Below are 23,102 nucleotides of genomic sequence, written 5' to 3' on the forward strand. Positions count from 1 at the left end.
TTGAACATGCAGAAAAGAACATCTTTCTTTTTGCCTCAGTCCCTAAGGCAGCTGAGCCCTTTTCCTCCAAAACTGCCCATGCTAATTGTCTGAGGCACACCCTTGCTGTGAGAAATCTCAATTTGAATCGCTGAGATCTGGCAATAAGCAGCTGAGAATGAGGTTGCGTGATGGTTCAGAGTTTTACTGGCCCCTACCTGTATCATTGGACTGCGGTCTACTTCCAAGTATTCACACAGCTCGGTCTGTAATGGTGGATGATGAGGGGATGCTGTGGCAGGTGAACCAAGGCAACCACGCTCTGCCAGAAAGCAGTCAAACCTCCAAAACCATTCTTCCTCTCCAGTTCACAACATCTGATTTAACTGGAAGTAAGACAGGTCTCAAAAGTTCAAGGCACTACTGGGTTACTGCTGCTAAAGCTCATGCTGTTTAATCCTTGGGAGAGGTCTCGGTGGAAAGCAGCCAGTTGACAAAGCAAAGAATATCTATACGCTCCCCCAGGAATATTTGGTAGTGAAACAAAATTCCAGGAATGTATGAAAACAGTTTATTTTATAGCCTTTCAAATAATAACCAGTCGGACTTTATAAAAACCAAAGGGGAAGGAAACCTGACTGAATGAGGAAACCTTCCGTGTAATAAATTTTGTAATTACCTCTGTGGAGTATTGTCTTAACAGAAAACCATGGCAAAAATTGCTAGGTGGGCAATAAGAAAAGGAAATGGGATTTCGTTTCTTGTGCACGGTATAGAACAAGGGTCTGTATTTAACTCAAATATTTTTCAATATTTAAAATACTTCTTCTGCGTATAGCATGTCTAGCGTGTAGGGTTAGTTAGCCTTACAGTACGCTGACATTAAAATGGGAGAAAAACCCTATTAAATATGTCAGTAAAATAAAAGATGCGAGTAGTTTAAAATCTTATCCACTAAAAAAGTGGTCCTCGTAATCTCAATTAAAACAAATGCAAGGGTCATTAATCCATGAAATAGATTTTAAAATTTGCATTAACTTGGTTTTGTATCTTTAGAACAATGCCTCCAAGCTTTTGCTGGCTATTATGGAAAGCAGGCATGACAGTGAGAATGCGGAAAGAATCCTTTTCAACATGAGACCAAGGGAACTGGTGAGAAAACTTCTGAATATTCATAAATCTTTTGGCTGAAAAAATATCTGTCATTAAAACATTTTTAAAATCTTCTGCATCTAAGCTGAAAAGTGTTGGCAGCATATAGTGACACAATGTATCAGGATAGTACTAATTCACAAAAAGTACTTTAAAAGGATCAAGCATGCATGATTTCAGTCTTTACGACTTCATTATTTTTATCCGTTCCAAGCACTTTTCTGTAATTGTTTCCTAACTAAATTATCATACTCTGGTAGACTCTCTTCAAGTACACTTTGTCAGGGGCTGGGAAATTAAGCTTGTACAGTTTGTGAAACAGTGCTAACAGAAGTATGTGTGTAGATATATTATGTATGTATTGTATGTATTATATGTATGTCTGTTGTATGTTATATATATATATGTCTCATGAGCAAACAGACAGTTACAAGCAGTTGTTGCTGTATTTTGGAACAACCGTGATACTTGTATAGGTCTCCAGGAATTTTAAATAGATTGTAAGTCTGGAGAAATTGTTTCCAATCCAATTGACCATGTAACAGCAGTGACTGAAAAACCTGTTTTGGGGGGAGATCTGTGTGCATCAGCCCCTGCACTTGGGCAGAGCCCAGTGGCCTGCTGGTTTTGGGGAGTCATCGCCATGTCAGCATGATGAGGCCGTCCCTAGGGTACAACTGCAGGATCAGGCCCTGCATGGGGAATATAGAATTTCCCCCCCAGGTAAGAGGTCCTGTAAGAGGGTTTTGAGTATTTTGGAATTACCCCAGCACCCTGCCCATATCTGTATCTTTCTCTTCTCTTCGGTTTAGTGGTTTTTTTATGTTAAACTCTGCGGAGAACGCTGAGTGACCTCGCAGCCAGCTCTAGCCAGAGAGAGATCATGGCTGCACTCTTAGGTGCCGCCAGACTCTACCTGTCGTATCTGTAGATGTGTCTTTAAAAGCATTTGTGAAAATACCTGTTCAGAAAGGCTCAGCATCCCTGTTCCTTTCTCGTGGCTGCAGAAGTTTTGCTGATGAGAAATGTAGCAGTTTGGGGCTTCATAAATACTTGAAGCTTGTCTTTATTCAGAAAGTGTTTCTCAGACTGCTCGCTTTTCTTGCAGGACTGCAGGGCACCCATCCAGGCTTGAGCTGAACAAAGCGTGCGTGTTCAAACACAGTGTTTGGTGCTTTTTGCCTGAGAATGACAGTTATTTCATCTTTCCTTGGTTGGGTTTGTATTACAGGTGGATGTGATGAAGAATGCATATAACCAAGGCCTCGAATGTGACCATGAAGAGGAGAATGGAGATGATGGCATCTCCCCAAAAGATGTTGGCCATAATATCTATATTTTGGCGCATCAGGTATGTCTTATTTCTTGTGTGACTGCTTCCAGAAAAGAGTTACGTGATTAAACTCCCCACAAAACCCGTCTGATCAAAAAGGGGAGTTTTCCTTTCATGTGATTTCTGGCTCATGCTTGTGTACAACATGACTTTATCTGGAAAGATGCTGAGAGCAGGACAAGTAAGCAGTCTCACTGTGTGAGTAGACACTCTACGGGATTCGGTAGGCTCTATTTGTGTGAAATAATGATGTATAGCAAAGCAGTTAATGTCCACTTAGCTTTCTTTTCTTTTAACATTAACAGCTCATTTATATCAATCAAAACATAAATCACGTTATCATTATTGGTGTATTTTAAATATTAGCTTCAGTTGTGATACCAAGTGAACTTGGATTGAGAAGATTCCTATTATTTTAGATATATTAGCTAGCCAATAAGAATAATTGGGCCTTACTGTTTTTTCCTTTCGGATTATGTTGTAGTGCCCTCAGGCTTTTTCAGATCATTTTTGCTTCTCTACTGGTAAAGATAGAATGTACACTGAAGGTTTCTATTTAATGGGATATTAATTCTTCAGAGCAGTTGGTATAAAAAATAGTTTATCTTTCAATTATGTTAAGAGTACTGAAAAGATTTTTTAAATTAGAAAAGTAAAGACCACACATTTCTTGACTGTATCATAAATGATAGCATTTGGTATTTCATGTAAGGGCCAAATTTTTTAAAAATGTTTTTACTAAGTAAGAAGCAATAAACAGATGGGGATAGGGAGTGTTCTACATATGCTTATTAAGTGTTGTTAGGAATTGAATACTCAATGGAAAAAGAAAAGAAAGCAATCTACAGTTACAGTAGTATTACGCAATGTTTCTTTCAAGCAAGGAATACAAAACCAGCTACTGAGTTATGCTCGCGTGCTTGCAGCACATTTAAATAAGTAAGTCTTGTTATTATGTTCTTGTGGTTGACTGTGTTCTGCTCTTGTGCTGTATGTAGGACTGTACATAAGATACCCATCAAAGATGATAGAATTTTTAGAAAACATCTGTAGGTCCTTACTTTGTATGACTATTTACTCCTTGTACAAATGCTTATAATGAAAATTTAAATGCCTGCCAAATCAAAATGTTGGTATTTTATGTCTTCTGCCTACAGTTTGTGTTAAGTGACTTAACAGAGTTTGTGACAACAGAAGATAAGTTTTGGGGAGTAGAATATATGCCTAAAACTATATATGAAGTGACTGCTGGGGTTATTTTACAAAAGAGGTCACTACCAAGGGTACGCTAGCTAGCTGAGGTGTAGATTAATCTCTGTCCCTAGGTACATATTCAGGGTGCTGGGGAGGTGCATGATGCCACTCCACAGCTATTCCAAATGCCTTATCTGTAGTTGGCATTATGGTTGCATAAGGCTGGATATTTTTACAGCAATTTACTGAGCTCCTTCCTGTTCTGTAGAATTAAATGGCATGATTGGCTCTGTATGCTGTAAAAATATCCATCTTTTTTACAAAAAAAAAAAAGACTGTTTTCCTCTCCTTGCATTTCTGTGACACAGTACATGTGTCTGCTTACAATAGCTTTGCACCCATGTCAAGCCCCATATCAAAACAAAACAATGGAAGGGCAGGCAATCTGTGTCCTTTCTCTCTCCTCCGCTAATGAAAAGTTACGATTCTTGGCACAGGACTGCTGATCTTTGACCCCAGAGTCTTTCCATGTGTGCCCTTTTGCTCACCCTGGGATGGGCAGGATACACGCATGGTCCCTCCTCAGTAAGGCCATTGTTGCTGGGTTCCTTTGCTGGCTCCACTCTCCAAACACCCTCTTAGCTTTGCTATGTTGAAGAGGCTTTTTGGTGGCTGGGCCTTCAACTTGGCTTAGCTGACCTGATTTACATAATATTTCTTTGCTGTACTCCTTACAGTTTCACAGTTCATCTGACTTATTTTCTTCTACAACCAGTGTGGCTCTTCAGTCACTTTCCTGACACTTGCTTGTGACCACTTGCTCTAGTTACAGCTTTTTTGGTCCCTCTGTAATAGCAGAATAAACACCAAGAGTTCCTCTTTTTGCTGTTACAGCCCTCAAACACAGACAGTTTATTTTGGGGAGTTCAGACTTTCAGTTTTTGTCGTTGCACTCTTCAGGGCAATGGTGGGTTCTGCATTTTGCCACCACTACATCCTTCCTTGCCCTTCCTGTGGTTGATTTTACCAGAAGCAAAAGGCATTCTTGTAAATGTTTGACCCACAGTGCATAGAAAGTTATAAATATGTCACAAGCAAGGCTGAGATTTCTGTTACTAAATCTCCTTTACAGCCTCCCAACCCCTACCCCAAATGCCTATGCAAGCACATGTATGCAAGTACATGTGCGCACATGTACATCTCTCACATGCACACACACACACACACAGAGGTGTGTGTGGGCACAGCAGCCTGGGACGTGACGGTAAGAGGCTGACGGTTAAATATGCCACGTCATGACAGTTATCACGTCTCTTCCACGTGTCTCTCTGTCCCCTCTTTTCTTTCCTATTTCTTCATCCTCCTCCAGCCTGCCACGTGCCATAGCTGTGCTGCTTCCCCTGCACTGACTCCAGGCTGTCTGGACGCTGCTGCTCCTCACTTTTCCCATTCGACGTATTATGAGCAGAGAGGAGAAGGGAGTGCCACGGAGAGAAAGCAGAACTGGCTTATTCATGAGGAACTACCCTGAGCTGCACCCCCACTCTGCAGCCTGGCTTTGGGGTAGGGGCTCCTTCCAGACGTAGCTCTTCTACAGCTGCTTGTGGAAGAGTGACACAAACTGGTGCTTGAGGTCACATCCTGGAAAAATAAGCCTATTATTGCTAGATAGAGAGCATTCACAATTCTCTTGAAAATCCATGGAGAAGATTCTGTTTTCTTTGTCTTGTTCAAATGTCATGCTCAGAGCCAAGCCTTGATCTTGACATTGCTAATTTCTTACTGTAGTCTCGGGTGAATGCCAGTGGTGTGTTATGGATAGTTCCATCAGCTCTTCCACCTCTTCTTTTCCAGCCTTTATCAAAAGAAATTGGTGTGGTATTTTTATTGCTGTCCTTTTAAAAGATCCTGTTAAAGCAGGCTATGCTTTGTTTTGCAAAGTTAGTAAGGCTGTCCGCAAAGAGACTTCATCTTGATGTGATGTCTCTGTAGAGATTTTTGACATAGTAGCACAATAAAGTTTAATACTCACCTCTTGTGTGCAGAAGCATTAGTGTAGGAGAATCAAGTTTTTAAATAGCTACCCAAAAAAAAAGAAATCATAAAAGGCTAAAGAAATCCTCTGGCTCTTCAGGTGACTGCTTGAGCTTGCTACCTGTTACTTATAACAAAGCATTTCAGTAGTCTGTAAACTAAAAAAAGCTTTCTTGGAGTTAGTAGTATTTCTGTGAGCTTCATGACCCTTTTACATTTACTGTGAAGTAAGATAAGGCACTGGTTATAACCACAGGCTCCTGTAGTTTGCATGCATGTATATATGTGCTTCTGTTAACAGAAAATACTTCGGAGTGTTTCTCTGTGTTTTTCAGCTAGATGCAAACTGTCTAAATCAGGCATGAAGCCCAAGCTAATACGCTGTATCTTTCAGCAGGGGCTTCATTGATGAGGCTCCGAAGAACGTGAAATAACTACGTAGTTTCTAGTCAGGTTGCAGCATGGGAAGAATGCACTTTCATCTGCCTGTAGAGCTGTGTAGACCTGTCCTTGATCTAGAAGGATGTGAAGGAGTGGGAAGCAAATTGTAATACTGTAACAAAATATTCAAATTTTCAATGCCTTGTGACTTCCTCCATCTGGTTCCCAAAGCTGTTGCAGGAGTATAGAGGTACTGATCTAGCATGTCACCCCTTTCATGATGCGTGTTCTGACGCTCTCAGACAAGTGAAATATTTACTCAAATGCTCAATTTTAAGCATATGCTTAAATGCCTGGCTGGAGAGGGAGTGTAGGTCTTGGAATTCCACAATATCTTTGTAACCTCCAAGTAAATAGAAGAGGTTTTTATGAGGTTAAGCTAAAAATTTATTTAAATCCCAATGGAGTACCAAAACTACTTATAATTTCCTGGTAGCACCAAGGCTTAATGAAAAGTCATTTCCTGCACCCCATAAGGTTAGAAGAAATTAACACTGCTTGATATCAATGCAGGTATACAGCATAAATGGACACAAGCTTGAACCAGCCTATCTTCTGATATACTAACACAGTTGGAGGTGTTCTTCCATTGATGAGTTCTTAAAATAAACCAAGGGAAAAGAGGCAGGATTTGCTGTGAATTGTAAGGTTCTTGCTGCAGGTACTACTAAGCACAGTATAGCAACTGGACATCATGAGTAAGTCATACTCCTTCCTCTCTGGTGCTAATTTTAAATGGACTGAGCAAAATAAGTCATTCAGCCTTATATATTTGTTAATATATTAAATATATTAATAGCAGAATCAAGATTTATTTATCAAACTTGGCAAGCTTTATCAAATGAACGTCTTACTGCATATTTACTTCATGCAGTATATTGCATATTAGTGTACACACGTGAAGAATATTTGCTAACTAGGCAACTAAAATGGTAATAATTGATGGCATGGATTTATAGGTTGGGAGTAGTGGTGCACTGCACACTATTTTTGAAGTTGCTATTTTTGACATCCGAAATAGGACTGGTTTGCTAATGAGACTTGGATATGATACATTCAAGGAGAAACTAAAATCAGTTTTAAAAAATGTAGCTATCCAAATATGTAAAATTCTAAGGAGCACAAAGCCTTTCTTTCTGTGGGTTTCTGTTTAGCATGTCATTCTGTATCTTTCGTCGGGTTTGAGTACAGCAAGGGCTGGGACCAGCTTCATTTTCCACATCAATGCTGTGCCTAGAACCACATGGTTCTGGGACTCTTATATACTACAGCGGAACAAATAAATGACAATAATAATAGTCGTTTCAGAAATATTTAAAGAATTAATCTTCCTTTTTATAGGATTTTGGAACAGTTAAAAGCTTTCATTAATTTTTGTCCCCCTCTCTTAAAATAGGTGGTATTACCTGGTGTTACAGGTAAAGACACCAAGCCAGATGCAGGTGTAAAGAGCAAGTCATTAGCTGTCATGGGAAGCAAATACAGCTTGCTTGATCCCCAGTGCTTTGCTTTAACTGCTACATTGGGTTTCCTCCTATGCTCACTCAATCCCAGTTACTTTGCTAATGAGGACATTGGCATTTATTGGCTAGTACAGTTGAGAAGTGCATAATCACTGAGCACATTAGTACTCCAAGAGTCTTTTAAAGAGATCATGCTAACATATATTTTTCAGATAAACTTTCCTGTGCTGCTAATATTATGGATTGTTAAGGCAAGAAGAGCTTTCATAAGATAACGGATACAAGTGTGTGCATGTGTGTAAGGGAGGTATTATGAGGCTTAAGTTTTTTGTGGGTAGTTATTTTTGGTGGTGTAGCTTGGAGCAGCTGCTGGCTTTCCTTCACTTAGCTGTATTTTAACGTTTAGACAGATAAACTTAGACCTTGGTCCTCCTTTTCCCTAGTGTTTGTGTGTGTATGCATAAAATAGAATATGTTTATTAAAACATACTATAAAGTAAATGTGAATTCTCGTACCCATCCATTTGTCCTGGCCCGCATATAATTCAAGTCAGGACAAAGAATTCCATGGCAAGGCCTTGCTTAAAGTGATGGGAGCAGATTTTCCATGGTTTAACGTATGGGGAACACAAGAAGTAACACTGTGAATGTGTGCCTCTAAATGTGAGACAGGATCACTGCATGTAACTTTTCCTTTAGTATGAGCATCTAAAGCTTTCTGAACTGTCTGGGTTGTCCCAGGCAGACAAAACAGTATTCTGCATGAAGTAAGTATGACTGTGGTCGGGGGTAAATTTGGGGTGAAATTTGACTGTTTAAAAAGAAATGTTGGTGAAGGAGGCAGAAATTAATTACTTAATACTGTGCATTGACAAGCACCTCCTGTAAGACAGAGAAAAGAAACACCTGGAAGGCTATTTAGGATGGGGAACAGGTGGAACCAGTTACAACCCCCAGTAGTCTGCAGTGGGCTTTAACTGGCTGAAACAATAACATCATGGTTGTACCATGGAAGTGAGCAGAAGCCAGGTGGAAAAGTCTTGCAAGAACACCCTCACCCTTGACTGTGGTATTACTGTTACTGGCCTGTAACATTTGCCTAAAAGATGTCTCCCTGTCCTTGTGGGAGCTGTGAGTTCCCAAAGCATTTTGCTCTAAAAGATAGGCTTATCCTCATCCAGTTTGGAAGCAACTTTCACCTCCAGCAAGGATCCTGTAGAAGAGCTGAGATCCGGGGACCACACTTCTTCAGTGAATTTTTAAGCTTGCTGACCTCTTTCTGCCCATTCTCTGCCTCAGGTAGATGCTTTGCTCAAAAATGGAGCTGTGGCCCATTAGTCCCATAAGTGTCTGTCTTTATAAAACATTAGGTTGTGCCTAGGTTCTAGTGACAAGGATTTTGAGTTGATTCTGTTCCGTGAACAAAATTGCTTGGTTCATTTGAATTTTTGTACATGTCTGACTGGTACACTCTAAAAAAGTGGTGTCTTTAGTGTATGAGAATAGGATTCTGGAAAAAAGACCAGAATACAAAAAGGTCTGAGCTTGTCTGGCGTAAATGGGTGTACTATACCAGAATCACTGGTTATATTGAGTGAAAATAAAGATCAGTCACATTTTGTGTAGCAATGACCATTTTCAAATTTTGCAGCTGATGTGAGCAAGTAGCAGTTGGCAAGTGGTGTTGGAGATTGTCTTCCCAAGCACCTGATGGCAAATGGGGAAAAATACGTACTTAAATAAACAGGACTACCTTTTGAGGCCAGAAGATGATCAAATCTGTCCTTTAGGATAAACCCGTCTTTCAGGATGAATAGCTGTGAGTTTGTGTAATAAGGGTGCTCCCTTTCTGCAGGACAGCTAGAATTTTTTGAGCCAAAGGTTTTTTGCAAGGCTTTGCTGAGGTTTGCATTTTTGTTTTGTTTTTTTTTTGTTTCTCTCTCCTTAACAGAGAAGCTCTTGCTGATAGCAGTGCCAAAACAAAGGGCTAATGGGGACCAGTCCCAGGAACTGTGACTGTCAGGGGACTCGTATCCTTGGCTGCCAGACCTGAAACTTCTCGTAGAACTTTTATGCTCCACATGTTGTTTTGTAGTTATCATCCTGATGAGACAGGCTATGGCATCAAAATGACACCGGCTAATTAAATGTCAGCAGAATCAGAAGCTGTTGCAAGGCTTTTACACTTAGATTGCCAAGATTGAAACAGAAGCCAATGACGCACATCAGCCTCCTTGCAGCTCATTAGGATGGTATATAACTCTACCTTCAGCCCGCTACAGTATAGGGAGACAGTATGGAGACTGCCACAGGGGCTTGACACTAATGAGCACCTGAAAGATTAAACAAATGTCTGTGGCTGCTGTTAGGTCTCAGGTTAAAACCTTGGCAACTTGTGCTTTGTTGTTAGGTCTCAGGTTAAAACCTTGGCAACTTGTCCTTCAATGTTTTCTTTTTCTCCCCTTCTCCTTGGAAGCATTCACCTCAGAATCCTGTTGTTATTTGATAGGGATCTACGTGGGGACCTGTTTTCCCTCTGGTGTCCTGTTGACTTAGGCTGCTAAGAGCGGCTAGGATTCAGGCTAGAGCTTTTTACTGTAGGCTGGCCGCAAAGGTTTTAGCTTATTTTCATTTTTCTGGTTCTGCTTCCCTAGAGTAAGATCAAATGTCTATTATACATATGTGTGTGTTTTATTATATGTAATATTAATGAGGGATATATCCTGTTTGGCTGTGGTGACTATGCATTTCACTAGTGCACAGGTGGCCTTAATATTTCTGCTTTGTGGGTTTCTTCTTCTATCTTTAACTTCTGTAATCCTGTGTCCTTGTGTTTTGTGGTTTACAAGATTTTTTTGTCATTGGGAAATAATGTTGTATTGGTGTCGGGGCCCAAACGTTACACCAGAAGAAATATCCTTTCTTTGTCAAATGTCTGCATTGTGAAATCTCCACGTTAGTCTGTGGTTTTACTCTGAAAATTGGCTGTGGGACAATGACATACTGTTTAAGATATTCTCTGCTCTCAGGCTCTATTTGCAGTCCTGTATTAGTAATAAACATACTACCTTTTCATTGCTATCTAAAGCAGCACGGGCTGGGGAGAATGACTTTAGGTCTCCTTTGGTTCTGTATCACCGGCAGGGCAGTTACTTAGCTTCCCACTTTAAGAATGAATCTTCATTTAGCCATATCCTCAGCTGGTCTACATGGGAATGCCTCCACTGAAAGTAGGCAAGCAGTACTGATTTATACCAGTAGAGAACTTGCCCTGTTGCCCTCAAACCGTACTCTTACCCTAGAGCTACCCGCTTGCATTTGGCATGCACAGTCTTCATTAAAAGTGATGATATATGGGTGAAAAAGAGGATGGCTTGACATAAAGCTTTTCGATTGAAATTGCATGAAGGAGCGTTAAAGTAGAATTAAAAATCATTTTACTTGTAAACTGAGTAAACTCAATCCAGAAGACATTGAGAGACAATAAATGTGGCACCACACGGTGCCATCTTTACAAAGTCACTCTGCAAAGTAGACTGCCCTCAACTGCAGTGTGTACTTATTGTCTGCTCACAGATGTATGTAATGTAGCTACTTACTTTGTTCAGATTGCAGCAAACTCCTCTCATTAAGAAAGCTGAATTACACAAAGTGTTGAATTGTCATAGTCTACTGTAGGTGAAGGCTTGCTCTGGAGGCAGAGCTGGGGCTTTTCCATTAGAGGTGACCTTCAAATGAACCAAAGTGCTCTTTTTCTTGTATCTAAAGCACAACTAAAACATTTTACTCTAAGCTAGGAGGAACTTGCTTTGTTTGTTTGTTTTGAGGGGAAGTGAGGGTAACCTTGGAAATGTCATGAAAGTGAAGTCTGGTCTTCCTTAATATTATCAGAGCAGTTCTAATAGGCCTCAGATATCTGCACTGTGAAATCCTACACCTTAATTAAAAACAAGGGGGGGGCGTCTTCTCTAACAAAGACATAGTTTTTTATCCCTCTCAATTGTTCAGTAGTCATTGAAGTAATTACAGGTTAACAAAAATAAAGAGCATTAATCAGAATGTCAAAATATGTCTGTTCCTTACAGTTGCTCAAGTTTAACTCTCATCTCCTCTGATGTCATAATTTAATTAGGTATCTCAGTCATCATAGAGTTTTCCAGAATAGACAAGATCTGAATTTGTAATCTACAAATAGGCAGAGCTACCTCAGTTGCCATCCTCTTTATTTCACTTACTTAACGCAGCGCGGAAACCTGAAAATGAGGTCCACCTTGCACTTTTTCTGAGGCAGCTTTAAGAGTTACTGGTTAAAAGTGTCCAGGTATGAAATTTAGATTTAACAGATGATTATGCTTTTCTACACCAAAGGTGAGGTGATCAGTTACTTACGACGACCGGTAGTTCTACAGGAGTAAAACACCTTCAGACCTGCACACAGATAAGCATCTAATCAACCTGGGGTTAAAGAAATGGCTTCTCTGCCGTTATGTATGGGCAAGGATTTTCAGAATTTCTTTTATGAATGATGATCTGTGGTAGCCTTAAATTAACTTGATCTTTCCAGCCTTTTCTTTCTATGAGTCTGTCTGCAGAGCACCATTTAGCTGCTAGTTGGTTGGGTAAAGCATCATTATTTGTGAATGTCTGATGAGGAGAGAGATGAAACTTTTACCCTTTCGCTCTCCCACCGGTAACTGTTACTTCATAGGTGCCAAGTGAAAGTGCTCTCTTGAGGACAGTAGCCATAATATAGAGTTAGAAAGAGCAACTCACCATTTTACTTTCTCTTATCTCTGTTCCTATGCCCCTAAATTATTTTTTTTTAAAGATATTTTGCTCTGCTAATTGGAGGATGAGGCAAACATTCAACAACATGATTGAAAAAGCTGGAAAATCTCACCACTGTAATTATTTGAAGGGACACATCTCTCAGTTCCTGTCCATCTGCACACTTGGTAACTGCCCTGTTTTGTACCCCACACGTATATACATCAGATTCCTGCAGAGATTAGGAAATGCATGTCTTTTGTGAATTTGACAGATTGCAGCTTCAGCTGTTTACTTGCTACTTTAATCTCATATGTTTTTGACCCTGAATGACCAAGTTATGGTTTTCTATGTATTGTGGAAATACCTGTTGAAGAGGTGGGATGCTAACAGGATTGGCTATGAACAGACTTTTTACTTTGCTATTGCTGTAACAACTAAGAGGACCACCTAATGGCCATACTCAAGTGCTTGAATCATGGAGGCTGAGCCATGATACCAAGGTGCAACTGAGGACTTAAGCCTTCTCAATGTGCTTCACTGTAGACTGATACATGGCTTATCCCAGCCTGTACAAGTGCAGTGTATGTACAGTGGCCATCTTCAAGCCATACCTGCATATAGCAGAGCTGGTGGTTATACCATAGATTGGGTTGGTGAACTGCATCCAGCTTAAGGGGTGTGCAAAAGACACCGTGGCACTATACTGCAAACATATGAGATGAGACTTAACATGAGAAGGGAGCCAGTGACTCACACTTCAGGTCAGAGACTGAGCTGGTTTCTGTGTAGTTTGGGTAGACCCTGGAGAAGAGGATGAGCCCATTCTGGAGGTATGAACCCATGAGTTACTTTCTGCTCTACTCTTGGTGCCAGAGGAAGGGAAGTTGACTGCCAGTCAACGTCTTCTAGTCTTATGGCTTACAGAAGGAAATATGTCCATATTTAAGTCTTAAAGACTTAAAACTGTGGTTCCCCTCACCACATTGCCCCCAAAATAAGTCATAAGCAGTTCCTCCTTTTGTTTGTGCTAGCCTTCCTTTTCTTCAGAAGCCACATATTAGACAGCAGTAGATAGCTATTTTGCAGAGAATCACTGTTCTGAATAAGAAGAGAAACCTAGAAAGTAAAGTGCTTGATAGAAGAAGCATTTTGAGAGTTCCTGAAAAGGGTATGCCATTCACAGCTCTCTTATCTCAGGTTTATGTGTATATTCTGTATGTATATAAAGTGTTTCTGGGTTTTAGAGGTGAACAATTCTCTTGCTGTGTGGATTTGGGATCCACATGCTTGCTGAGCTGTTGTTGGTTTTGGTCTTTCTGCAGCTGGGTCTGTACAATGTTGGTGAGCATGCCAGTAAGGTCTTATTTTGGATGGAATGTTTTATCTACCTTTCATAGAGGTTGCATGTTGCTGGGATCATCTTTGTTATGCTGTGAAGACTAGTCGCAGTAACTCTGCTCTCTTTTTCTTCCTTTTCCATTGAACTTTTTTTTATCTTGCCGTAATCATGTCTGACACTTCCATCATCTCCTTATGTCTTTCCATCCTGTACTCTCCAAAATTTTGTTTACAGTAATCATAGGAGGCAGTCTACAAGTACAGTTGTGTCATCCTGTTGGAACACTCTGAATTGCATACTGCTGTCCACATCCTGTGTTCAGTATGGTCAGTGTACACCGAAAACCAAATGTGACCAATGTATGCATTGAGCCAGTTTGGCTCGTGTAGGCACAGCTGCCCATGACAGTTTACAAGTAGCCTGCAGAGATGTTTCACACCCACCCCCCTCAAATTAATTTTGTTTTGTTGCAACACATTTTATCTGACCTGAACCTTCCCCACACATACACTTTATTTTTTTTTCACAAGTAAGCTTTGCCTGCGAAAGACATTACAAAGAAGACAAATGGAAGTATTAGCAAGTCATTTTGTCTTCTGCTGGCTTTCATCAGGGATAAAAGAACAGCAAAACCACAGCAAAAATAGCAAAAAAATTACTATGGGGGCTGCAAACATAATAGTGATAGAGATCACTTAACTGTGGTGGTTTCTCTTACGTGATAATGTTGAGGTGTTTTATTTCTCCCTTCCCTGTGAGGCAGATCACTGTTATCCACAATTTGTAGTGCGCCCCATGTGGAGGCTGGGGAGGAGAAGTGGTGTCTCAGAGGTTACACGAGGCCATGGAAGACCCAGCAACAGAATCCAAAGCGTCTGGACCACCCAGGGCCCTGCTCATGTACCACAAGCCATCAGGGGAAGATTAACTCTAAACCCTTTTGGTTGCTCTGTACAGTATAATCATCTAAATGAAATCAATGAATACTTGATTTGAGAGTCTCCCATTGCTCCATCCCTGCTGTTCTTAATGTTTGTTAACAGATTGCTTTGTGGTAGAGTGCAAAGGTGCCGCTCTATAAAACTGTAATGACTTCTGGAAAGGAAGTTGCCCTGTGTATTGCAGAAAGCACCATTCAGTTTTGATTGGAACATGGGGAGTTGAGAAGTTGTTATTACTGTTAGTACAGCCAGTTGGAATAAAAATTTCTGCTCAGTTATGGTTAAGATGACATTTCCTTTTTCCTTGCTTTCTCTCTCCTTGTTTACTGATGGAATAGGAGAGTTCTTATTTACCCTGGGCAGGGAGCTGGCGTGTGGTAAGGTCCTGGCACGCCGAAGAAGAGGATCTCATTTTCTGTCTCCTGTCCTCTTCTGTCTCTCACCCATCCTGTTTGCTACTCCCTTGACTTTCTCTTTGCTGTTGTTTCTCGGTCCTTGGGGTTTTTCTTGTCAGTCCCCAGGCAGCTTTTTTATCCTTTCTTGCTCTCTAAGCAGAAAATGAAGGATTCGGTGAGATGACTGGAGTTTCCCCTTCTGAGGGGGTTTGGTGGTGCGAGATCTCACACTGCCTGGCTCCAGGAGCCAAGGGACATAGGGGGGAAAAAAGAGGAAGAGATTGTGACTCTGAATGAACCCCAGCTGCACGAGTCTGTCTGCACAGCAAGGTAAAACTAATCTGAACAGATGCAATTATTCTGCTGTTGCTGCAAGTTATATCTTGCCTTGTTTCTCCCTGGTGAAAGACCACTGGCCTTTGGGCTGGAGATGAAGATAATTTACAGCAGATCTATCAGATGTCACGCATTGGACATCAGGTCTGTACAAACAGCTCTTGCCTCACTTTCCCCAAGGTCTACAGTTCATGAACTTCCAGGACTGAGTAGTGGCCTCTCTCTGCCCTGGCACATTAGATGGGGCTGACCGGCACACCAGAGGGTTGGCTAGTGAGCTGCAGCTGAGGTATGGGGTAAGGGCAGAGAGGGCACTGTGCAGTGCTATAGCTTGCAAGCACGCCACACATCCAGTTGCGTCCCCAAAATGAGCCCCAGTCCCCATCACACTCGCGACTGCTGCCTAACCCACTGCCCTTCCCTGTCAGGTGTACCTGTGTGCTGGGTATCTCCCCCATCAGATAACAGCCTTACCGCTGTCTCTCAACCGTGAGAAGAAACTCGAGAGAATTGGCGACAAGGATAATAATTTTTTAAATAATTTTGTTTCTATTTTTTCAGATGTTTGTAATACTTCTTAATAGTAATACTGTAAACATAAAGTGTTTCAAGGCACAGAAATTATTTGTGTCTTTATTTGTGCTTCTCGGCCAGTTATCCAGAGCTTATAGTAATACTCCATAGGCCTTTTCTAGAAAATCAGTTTAACATGTTTGACACTTTGCCAGTGAAGTGACTCTTCTGTGAAAACCCTGGTTGCCTACAGGACGCTAAGCCTCACCCATTTAGATACCTTTATACCATTCTAGACATTAAAAGTCACCTTTACCACCCAGGCTTGGCAGTCTCAGAATGCTAGAGAGTGAAACAGATCTCACAGAATTTGGGGGTCTTCAGCCTGCTGTTTCTAGCTCGTATTTCTCGGACTCCTGTCCTTTTTTGGGCCTGAAGCAAAGCCTGGTGAAATCAGCAGGAGCTTTGACAACCGTCTCGGCTGTGTACTGGGTTAGACCTCACACCCCCAATGAGGACTGGGCTACAGAGGAGAGCCGTGCAGTTTACAAGTTACAACCAGGGACTGACACGTTCGTGTAAAAATACGGAAGGGGTCTGTGTTTTACAGAGGTAGTGAAGAGTGGAGAATTACTTTCTCTTTTCCCAGCAATTTTTCCACATGTACACACGTATGTACATACATATTTTGCCAAACCAATCTAGTATCCCAAGTCAATGAGTTATTGACAGGCTGGTGACATGAACGCTCACAGTTTTAAATCACTTTTTCTTTGAGAACATCTAAATAACTGCATTTTTGTTCAAGGACATCTAGACTTTAAAACAAAAAGCCTGCAGGAAATCCATATATTGTTAATTGCAAAAGATGGGTGTGCTGTGGTTTTCCATGCTGCTGATCATATATGGAATCCCAGATGACCAGCAGATCTGATTTTATAATCATGTTGTGTGAGGAGTTTAGACTGAGCATTACTTGTAATTCTGTCATTTATCTCTACTGTTTCTTTATTAATGTCTTCAGCGTTCTTGGTCTGTCCTCAATCTTTCACGTTTTATACTGATGCTGTATTACAGTGTTTTCCAAATTTTTGAAGTAAAAGTCTTTCAAGATGAACAACAGTCGTTCCTTGGGAACTGACTGAAAGCCAAATGATCTTTATTCATATAGCTATTGTCCTACACATTCCCTCTTTGGAAATCACTGTTCCATTGTATGCTATTGCTTCCTTGTCCCTACATGCCTTGATGAGTAGTAAAATACAGTGTTGACACTTAAAATATTGTCACTGGCATGGTTGATGGGTGAGTGAATGACTGACTGAGAGAGTTTTCTCCTCCGAGGTGATTTTTTGGGGGCTCTCTGCAAATTCAGGCTCTAATGATGGTTATTTTTTGATCAGTTATGCTTGCCATTCATTTTTGAGCTTTGCTTTGCAAACATAAATGGGGCTGTTATTTTCATTATAGTTGCTATTGTCCATGTATCCAGTGTCTGGTCCTTCAGCTGCCCCAAAAGATTTGTGCAGCACTTCGGAAATAACACTTCACTACATCACAGGAGTTAAATATGAAAAAATGTCATATTTGCACGGCCTTTACATGCCAGTCACAGACTGTCACCTAGGGTGTATGATCAGCTTGGATAAGCTTTCCATATTTGAGGTTCACAGTTTGTCACTACATTGTTATTTTCATTGCTATGTCTTTGATCTCACAAAAAGCTCTGCGCTGGTCAAGGAGTCTGTTGACACAGTCCCCTTTGCCCATGTGGGCATTTGAGCTCATTACAGGGTGAAGGAAGGATCATGAAAGCAGAGATTCAGAAAACATTGCAGTTGCCAAATAACATAGCATTTCTAAAGCTGTTCTGTGTCTTACTGTGGGCCTCTGCTTCAGATCTGAGCTTTCAGAGATTGCTGTCCACACCATTCTTTCATCGATGTAGCTGTGACAATACAGAAATATTAGCAGTACTTATTATTGTGGCAATGTAGAGGAATCCATCCCACGTAGGAACTGCAATACAAGCAGAAAATAGATAGACTCTTTGCCCTTGAGGTTACTGTCTGAAGGTCTAGACTACAGAAGGTAAGTGGATATAGAGAGAGAGGGAAGCAGAAAGAAATGAAGTTAAGCGCTTATTGCCTAGCTCTGTTGCTGACACCTTTAGGTAGGTGTCCCTTCTGAAATCTGCTGTGGTTCCTCCAGCTTGGTCAGCAATCCCCAGTTGTTTCCAGTGTGTCTTTGCTGGCAGCTGAGGTGCTAGCACAGAAGATCCTGGCCTGTTCTTCATATTATTTTCTCTAGTGCTGGTGTTGGGAAGCCCCAGCTCTGTGGCGCTAGGCTCTGTACACACATCAGCACAAGACAGTCACTGCCTGAAAGCACAGTCTAATAAAGATGATCACTGAATACACGCTGTTTTAAAGTACATGGCTGCTGTTCACATGAAACCTGATAGTGAAATATGCACTGTATCAGCGCTGTCTCAAATGACCAGCAGTCTGTAACACACTGTGCTAGTCAGTCCCACTACAGCACAAGAGGGCTGAGATGGTTTTCCCTTCTAGTCCATGTGGTAAGGGAGCTTCTGTTACTGGTATTTATCAAGCGATACTTTTACGATAAAAGTTATGGACACTTAAAAGCGTATCAGGAAGCAATACCTTGAGATTTCATATCGTTTACAAATGGCATTTCCATTTCTATATACAAATTCAAATATGTTTGTATAAAGTTTTTTGTGGTACTAATGGAAATTTCTGAATCTATGCATGTCCCTTTGTCCAAACTGGCATAATTTTAATATGAGAAGAACTACCCATACATCCTTGACTTGTCATTTATTAGAAAACTCAAAATCTTAATGGTTGACATTGGAGAAAAAAGGATCAAGGTACAGACGAAGTTCCTCTGTATTACAGAAGATAAAAAAAGGGGAATATATTTGCTTCTGGTTATGCTAATTCACCACTCCAAGCAGCGTGTGATTGCATTCTGCCTAGTCGGTTCTTTTCTTCGTATCTTAAAGAAGAGACGTAGCCGAAGTAAAGGGCATTTGGAGATGGACAAGGAAAATAATTGAGTCACAGAAAGTCTTCTGTTTGAGAATGGATGGGAAAGATAGGGATTGTTTTAATTTAAGGAAGAGACAAATAAGAGAGGACGTGACAGTAGTGTACAGAATGATGAATGATACAGAGAAGGTGAATTGGGCACTCTTGCTTGCCCTTTTCCTAAGTACAGAAGCAGAGGGACATTGAATAAAGCTGAAAGGCAAAAATAGTAATACTGTTTAAAGGGAATTTTTAAGCAGTAACTACCTTGTTTCCACAAGCTCATCTTGTTTCTCCATGATGCTAGAGGATCTATTGAGGGGAATGCAAAAGACCTCTAGAAAATGAATTCAGGTTGTCCTGCTAAGTAGATGTGGGCATACTGCGGAGACTACTGACTGGATCAGGTTATATGGCTTGTGTGAAGGAGAAGAACTAGTTGGGTAGACTTAAAGAACATTTTTAGTCTTAAAAATAAGAGGAAGTTGCGTAAGATATTAACAAGTGTAATGAGACTATCCAAACATTTGCTAGATAAGAGTAAAAAAGTAACTGTTCAAGGCAGAAGTCTATTATTGATAGAAAGAATATTGCTCTGCAGTTGACCCCCATGTGATTTTTTGCATGTCTCCCTGAATATCTGCTTGTGACCCTTTTGTAAAAGGCTGATGTTCTGCCACATTGGCTCGGGGCTCTACTGTCAGGGCCAAGCAGGCTGCTGTCCATGAGGAGCTCGTAGGAAGTACATTTGTTCTTCCTGAATATTCCTTTCTGGTATTTTCTTGCTTTTGGATATTCCATTTATTATTTGTCTTTAATTAATAAGTTTGTATCAAGATCCAGAAGAAAATTTATTTTGATCAGTAGATTCTAGGGAACTTAAATAAAGAGAGTAAATTGTCTATGTCTCTCTCCCCTCCCCATTCTTAGATAAAAAGGGGATGGTAAGACATGCAAATAGCTTATAAATGAGTGAGATCACTTTCTGGTGAGATTATTACAATATCTGTGTAGATCCATTGTTACTTTTAGACTTGATCCCTGACACTCTTCTTGTAGCTTTGCAATTATTATATAATCCCTCACCATACCGTGTTATTTCATGTAGTACAATCCTAATCTACCTGTGGTGATCATCACTTCAGGCCTAGTTCCTGTGGTCATTTTGAGCGTTGTGCCTGCCTCGATTCTAATGTCTGTGTCTAGTCTGTTGTGGTAATAGTCAGTGTAGTGATTAACGCCTGGATCACGTCTGCAACATAGCCTTTCCTTTCCTGCCTCAGTTTCCCCCACCTTAAAATAGGTGAAACACCTCAGAGTTTCTGGATGAAAACCACTCACTATGATATAGCGAAAACTGGATTTTTAGTAGTCATGCCTTGTAGTTAGGTCTTTGTTTCTCACTGACCTAAGGGACATCATGAATGCATTTGCTGACATTCTCAGTATTAAACTTCGTGCAGCTATCAAGCATTTAAAATATTTACTATTCAACAAGAACAGATGTATTTTAGGAATCATGTAAAGTATATAATTTGTAAAAGTTTGTAGGAGATAACATATTTGTGTCTTTGTGTGTGTACATATGTGCTATGTATATAAACTGTACAGTTAAAAATGTATTTGCCTGCCACTGCAGTCCAGCTGCCTCTGAAATAGTTATGCATGTTATCTTGGCAGCCCTGAAATACCAACCTACAACATGGTGAAGAACAGTTTAGCCATTTGGAATCACAGAGAAAATTTAATTGTAAATGTAATTACCTAGTCAGAGGTATGCAAATTTTGTGTCTAAACTTAAGTGAAAAAAAGCATTCAGTCTAATTTTTTGGTATTTGTCAAAAGCCCTCCAAAAACCATCTAGGCTGCAGGCTAAGCTACCTTTCATAAATCTCAGCTGAAGACTTGATGCTGACTTTTTAAGACTAAATTATTTCTATTGTTCTCAAGTAATTACTTTTTTGTTGTTATCTGTGGAAAGAACCCCACTGGGTTGAGCACGTACGTATATGGAGGTGGGGGGAAGGAGGATTTGTCTTAGTTAAGTGGAGATGATTAACCTGAAAACATAGCAGCAGGACATAAATCAGGTCTTTTTTCTTTTTCTAGCTGGCTCGTCACAATAAAACATTGCAACAGATGCTGAAGCCAGGGTCAGATCCAGATGAAGGAGATGAAGCCTTGAGGTATTATGCCAATCATACGGCACAGATAGAGGTAAAGAATTACTCACTACAAGATTGAATATGAGACAAGTTTGCATCTTGTGCATGGTGTATCACCTCTTCTTCAGCTTCTGAACAGCAAAGCTTATTCAAATGGTGCAGATTATTTATGAGCAGGAGAAGGTTGAATAATATGCTTTTGGCTATGGGAGAAAAAGGAATGCACCTATGTTAAAAGTGGCTCCAAATAATCATTTTACAGTAGCTTTCCTTTCTGTTACCAAATATGTTGTGTTAGGGAGGTAACGACTGTGGATAGTAGCTGTGTCATGAAGTCAAGAATAATCTTGTATGGTACATCACTCAAATAAATAATCGTGAGTTTCAAAGCCAGTGATGCTAACTGATCAAATTAAAAGCCTGGCTGCAGTACAAAGAGGTTTTGAAGTGGTGTAGACATTCAGTATGGCTTTTGTTTAAAAGACCAAGGCTTGGCCTGGTTCATCAGTTCTGTTCTCTATTTTAAGCTTTACCCTTGCCATGGATTGGATTTAGATCAAGATCCACAGAGGTGTTTAGGTTCTTAAGTCTTATATCAGTTCCTGTGCTCTCTCACATTTCATGGGATTATAGGCATCAAGATAGGAGTTAGGCACTGTAGTATCTCTAGTCCTTAGTGACTTTGTAAGGAGAAGAATTTCTGTGGTACAGAGGCAGCTGTTGTGAGAGACTGCAGAAAGAAGAGGCATTTGGCGCTCTCTCAGAAATGCTGTATCAAGTCCAAAAGTGGCTGAGTATGTAAACTGCACAGTATAGTTACACACAGGCCCAGCCTGAATCTGAGCTAATAATTTTACCTTCAGCGGGCTCCCAGGCTCCATCAACATTGGACCTGAGCTTGCATGCATAGGGAGCTGTCTAACGCAAGCGCCTCAGGTCCATATTGTCCTGGCTGCCATCAAGACAGGCCATGGCTGGGTCCTTCTCTGTTTCCCACCATCCTTTTTGCCTGATCACATTATCCCACCACAGGATAGATGGAAGCTCCATGGCTGTGGTTGTCCAGAGGGCAGCTCGGTGCTCCTCTTAACATATTTTAATACTTTGGGTGCTCCTGAGGTATCTTCTAGCAATTGGCAGTTGAATTATCTGGGAAGGTTGTAAATTTAGGCTTTAAACAAGCATTGTGGTCTGCTATTATGTGGCCAATAGCTTCTTCCTGGTGTAGTTTCTGAAATCTCCTAAAACCTCATGGCTGCGAAGCCTGTTCCTCGAGCAGATAGGGAGGCCTCTATGCTCAGGGAGGCTTTTTAAATGTCATTCTGCAGAGCAGTACATGCAGCCAGCCTCTTCATTTGAGTCCCTGGTGGAACTGGAGATGTGCCGTCAGCTTCCTTCACTCGCCCTACCAGGTTAGCTACCGGTCACATAGTCCCATTGCACAACTGCTGGCCTGAGACATGGGTATTTACTTAGGACACTTCAAAATAGCATGTTCAAATTTCACATAGTGTACATGCTCATGGGCACACACGAGCATAATTATCCTTCGTCTCTAACGCAAATGTGCTTGAATATGTTACTCTGAAAAATGGCTCAAGACAGGTGGGGTTTTAGTATGTTCACATAATAAATATGAATTTACAGAGAGAAAGGAGGATTCTTGAATGCAGGACTGTGATTGGAAAAATGAAACTCAACCCAGCATTGCTGCTACATCAAATGGATGTTGCTGGTCTTTCACTGAAAGCAGACCTAGACCTGTTTGGCACTTCAGATATAGCTCCTTTATATCAGGGTATCTCATTTGTTTGTTTTGAAAGTCAAATAGTGGGTTCTTTTTCACTGGTGGCTGTACATGGGCCTAAGAGTCAAGATGAGTTTTCTACCCATTTCTCTATTATTAGTAATGCAGAGGCCATGATCAGAGTGGGGAAGCAATTTTGATGACAGTGTAGTGAGATGGAATAAAATCTAGCTCACTCAAC

At 40.7% G+C, this 23,102-nt stretch overlaps 1 protein-coding gene across 5 annotated transcripts in view; it reads left to right on the forward strand.

The window, feature by feature from the left end:
- Positions 1-23,102, forward strand: part of ITPR2 (inositol 1,4,5-trisphosphate receptor type 2) — a 271,778-nt gene that overhangs the window by 201,158 nt on the left and 47,518 nt on the right. For all 5 annotated transcript variants that reach the window (XM_082310914.1, XM_082310915.1, XM_082310916.1 and 2 more), the window contains 3 exons: positions 1,036-1,131; positions 2,363-2,482; positions 21,059-21,166. In XM_082310914.1, coding sequence (XP_082167040.1) covers positions 1,036-1,131; positions 2,363-2,482; positions 21,059-21,166 — 324 coding nt within the window. The remainder of the gene's footprint in view (positions 1-1,035; positions 1,132-2,362; positions 2,483-21,058; positions 21,167-23,102) is intronic.

Source organism: Platalea leucorodia (genome assembly GCF_965183815.1).
Source record: "Platalea leucorodia genome assembly, chromosome: 4".
NCBI lineage: Eukaryota > Metazoa > Chordata > Aves > Pelecaniformes > Threskiornithidae > Platalea > Platalea leucorodia.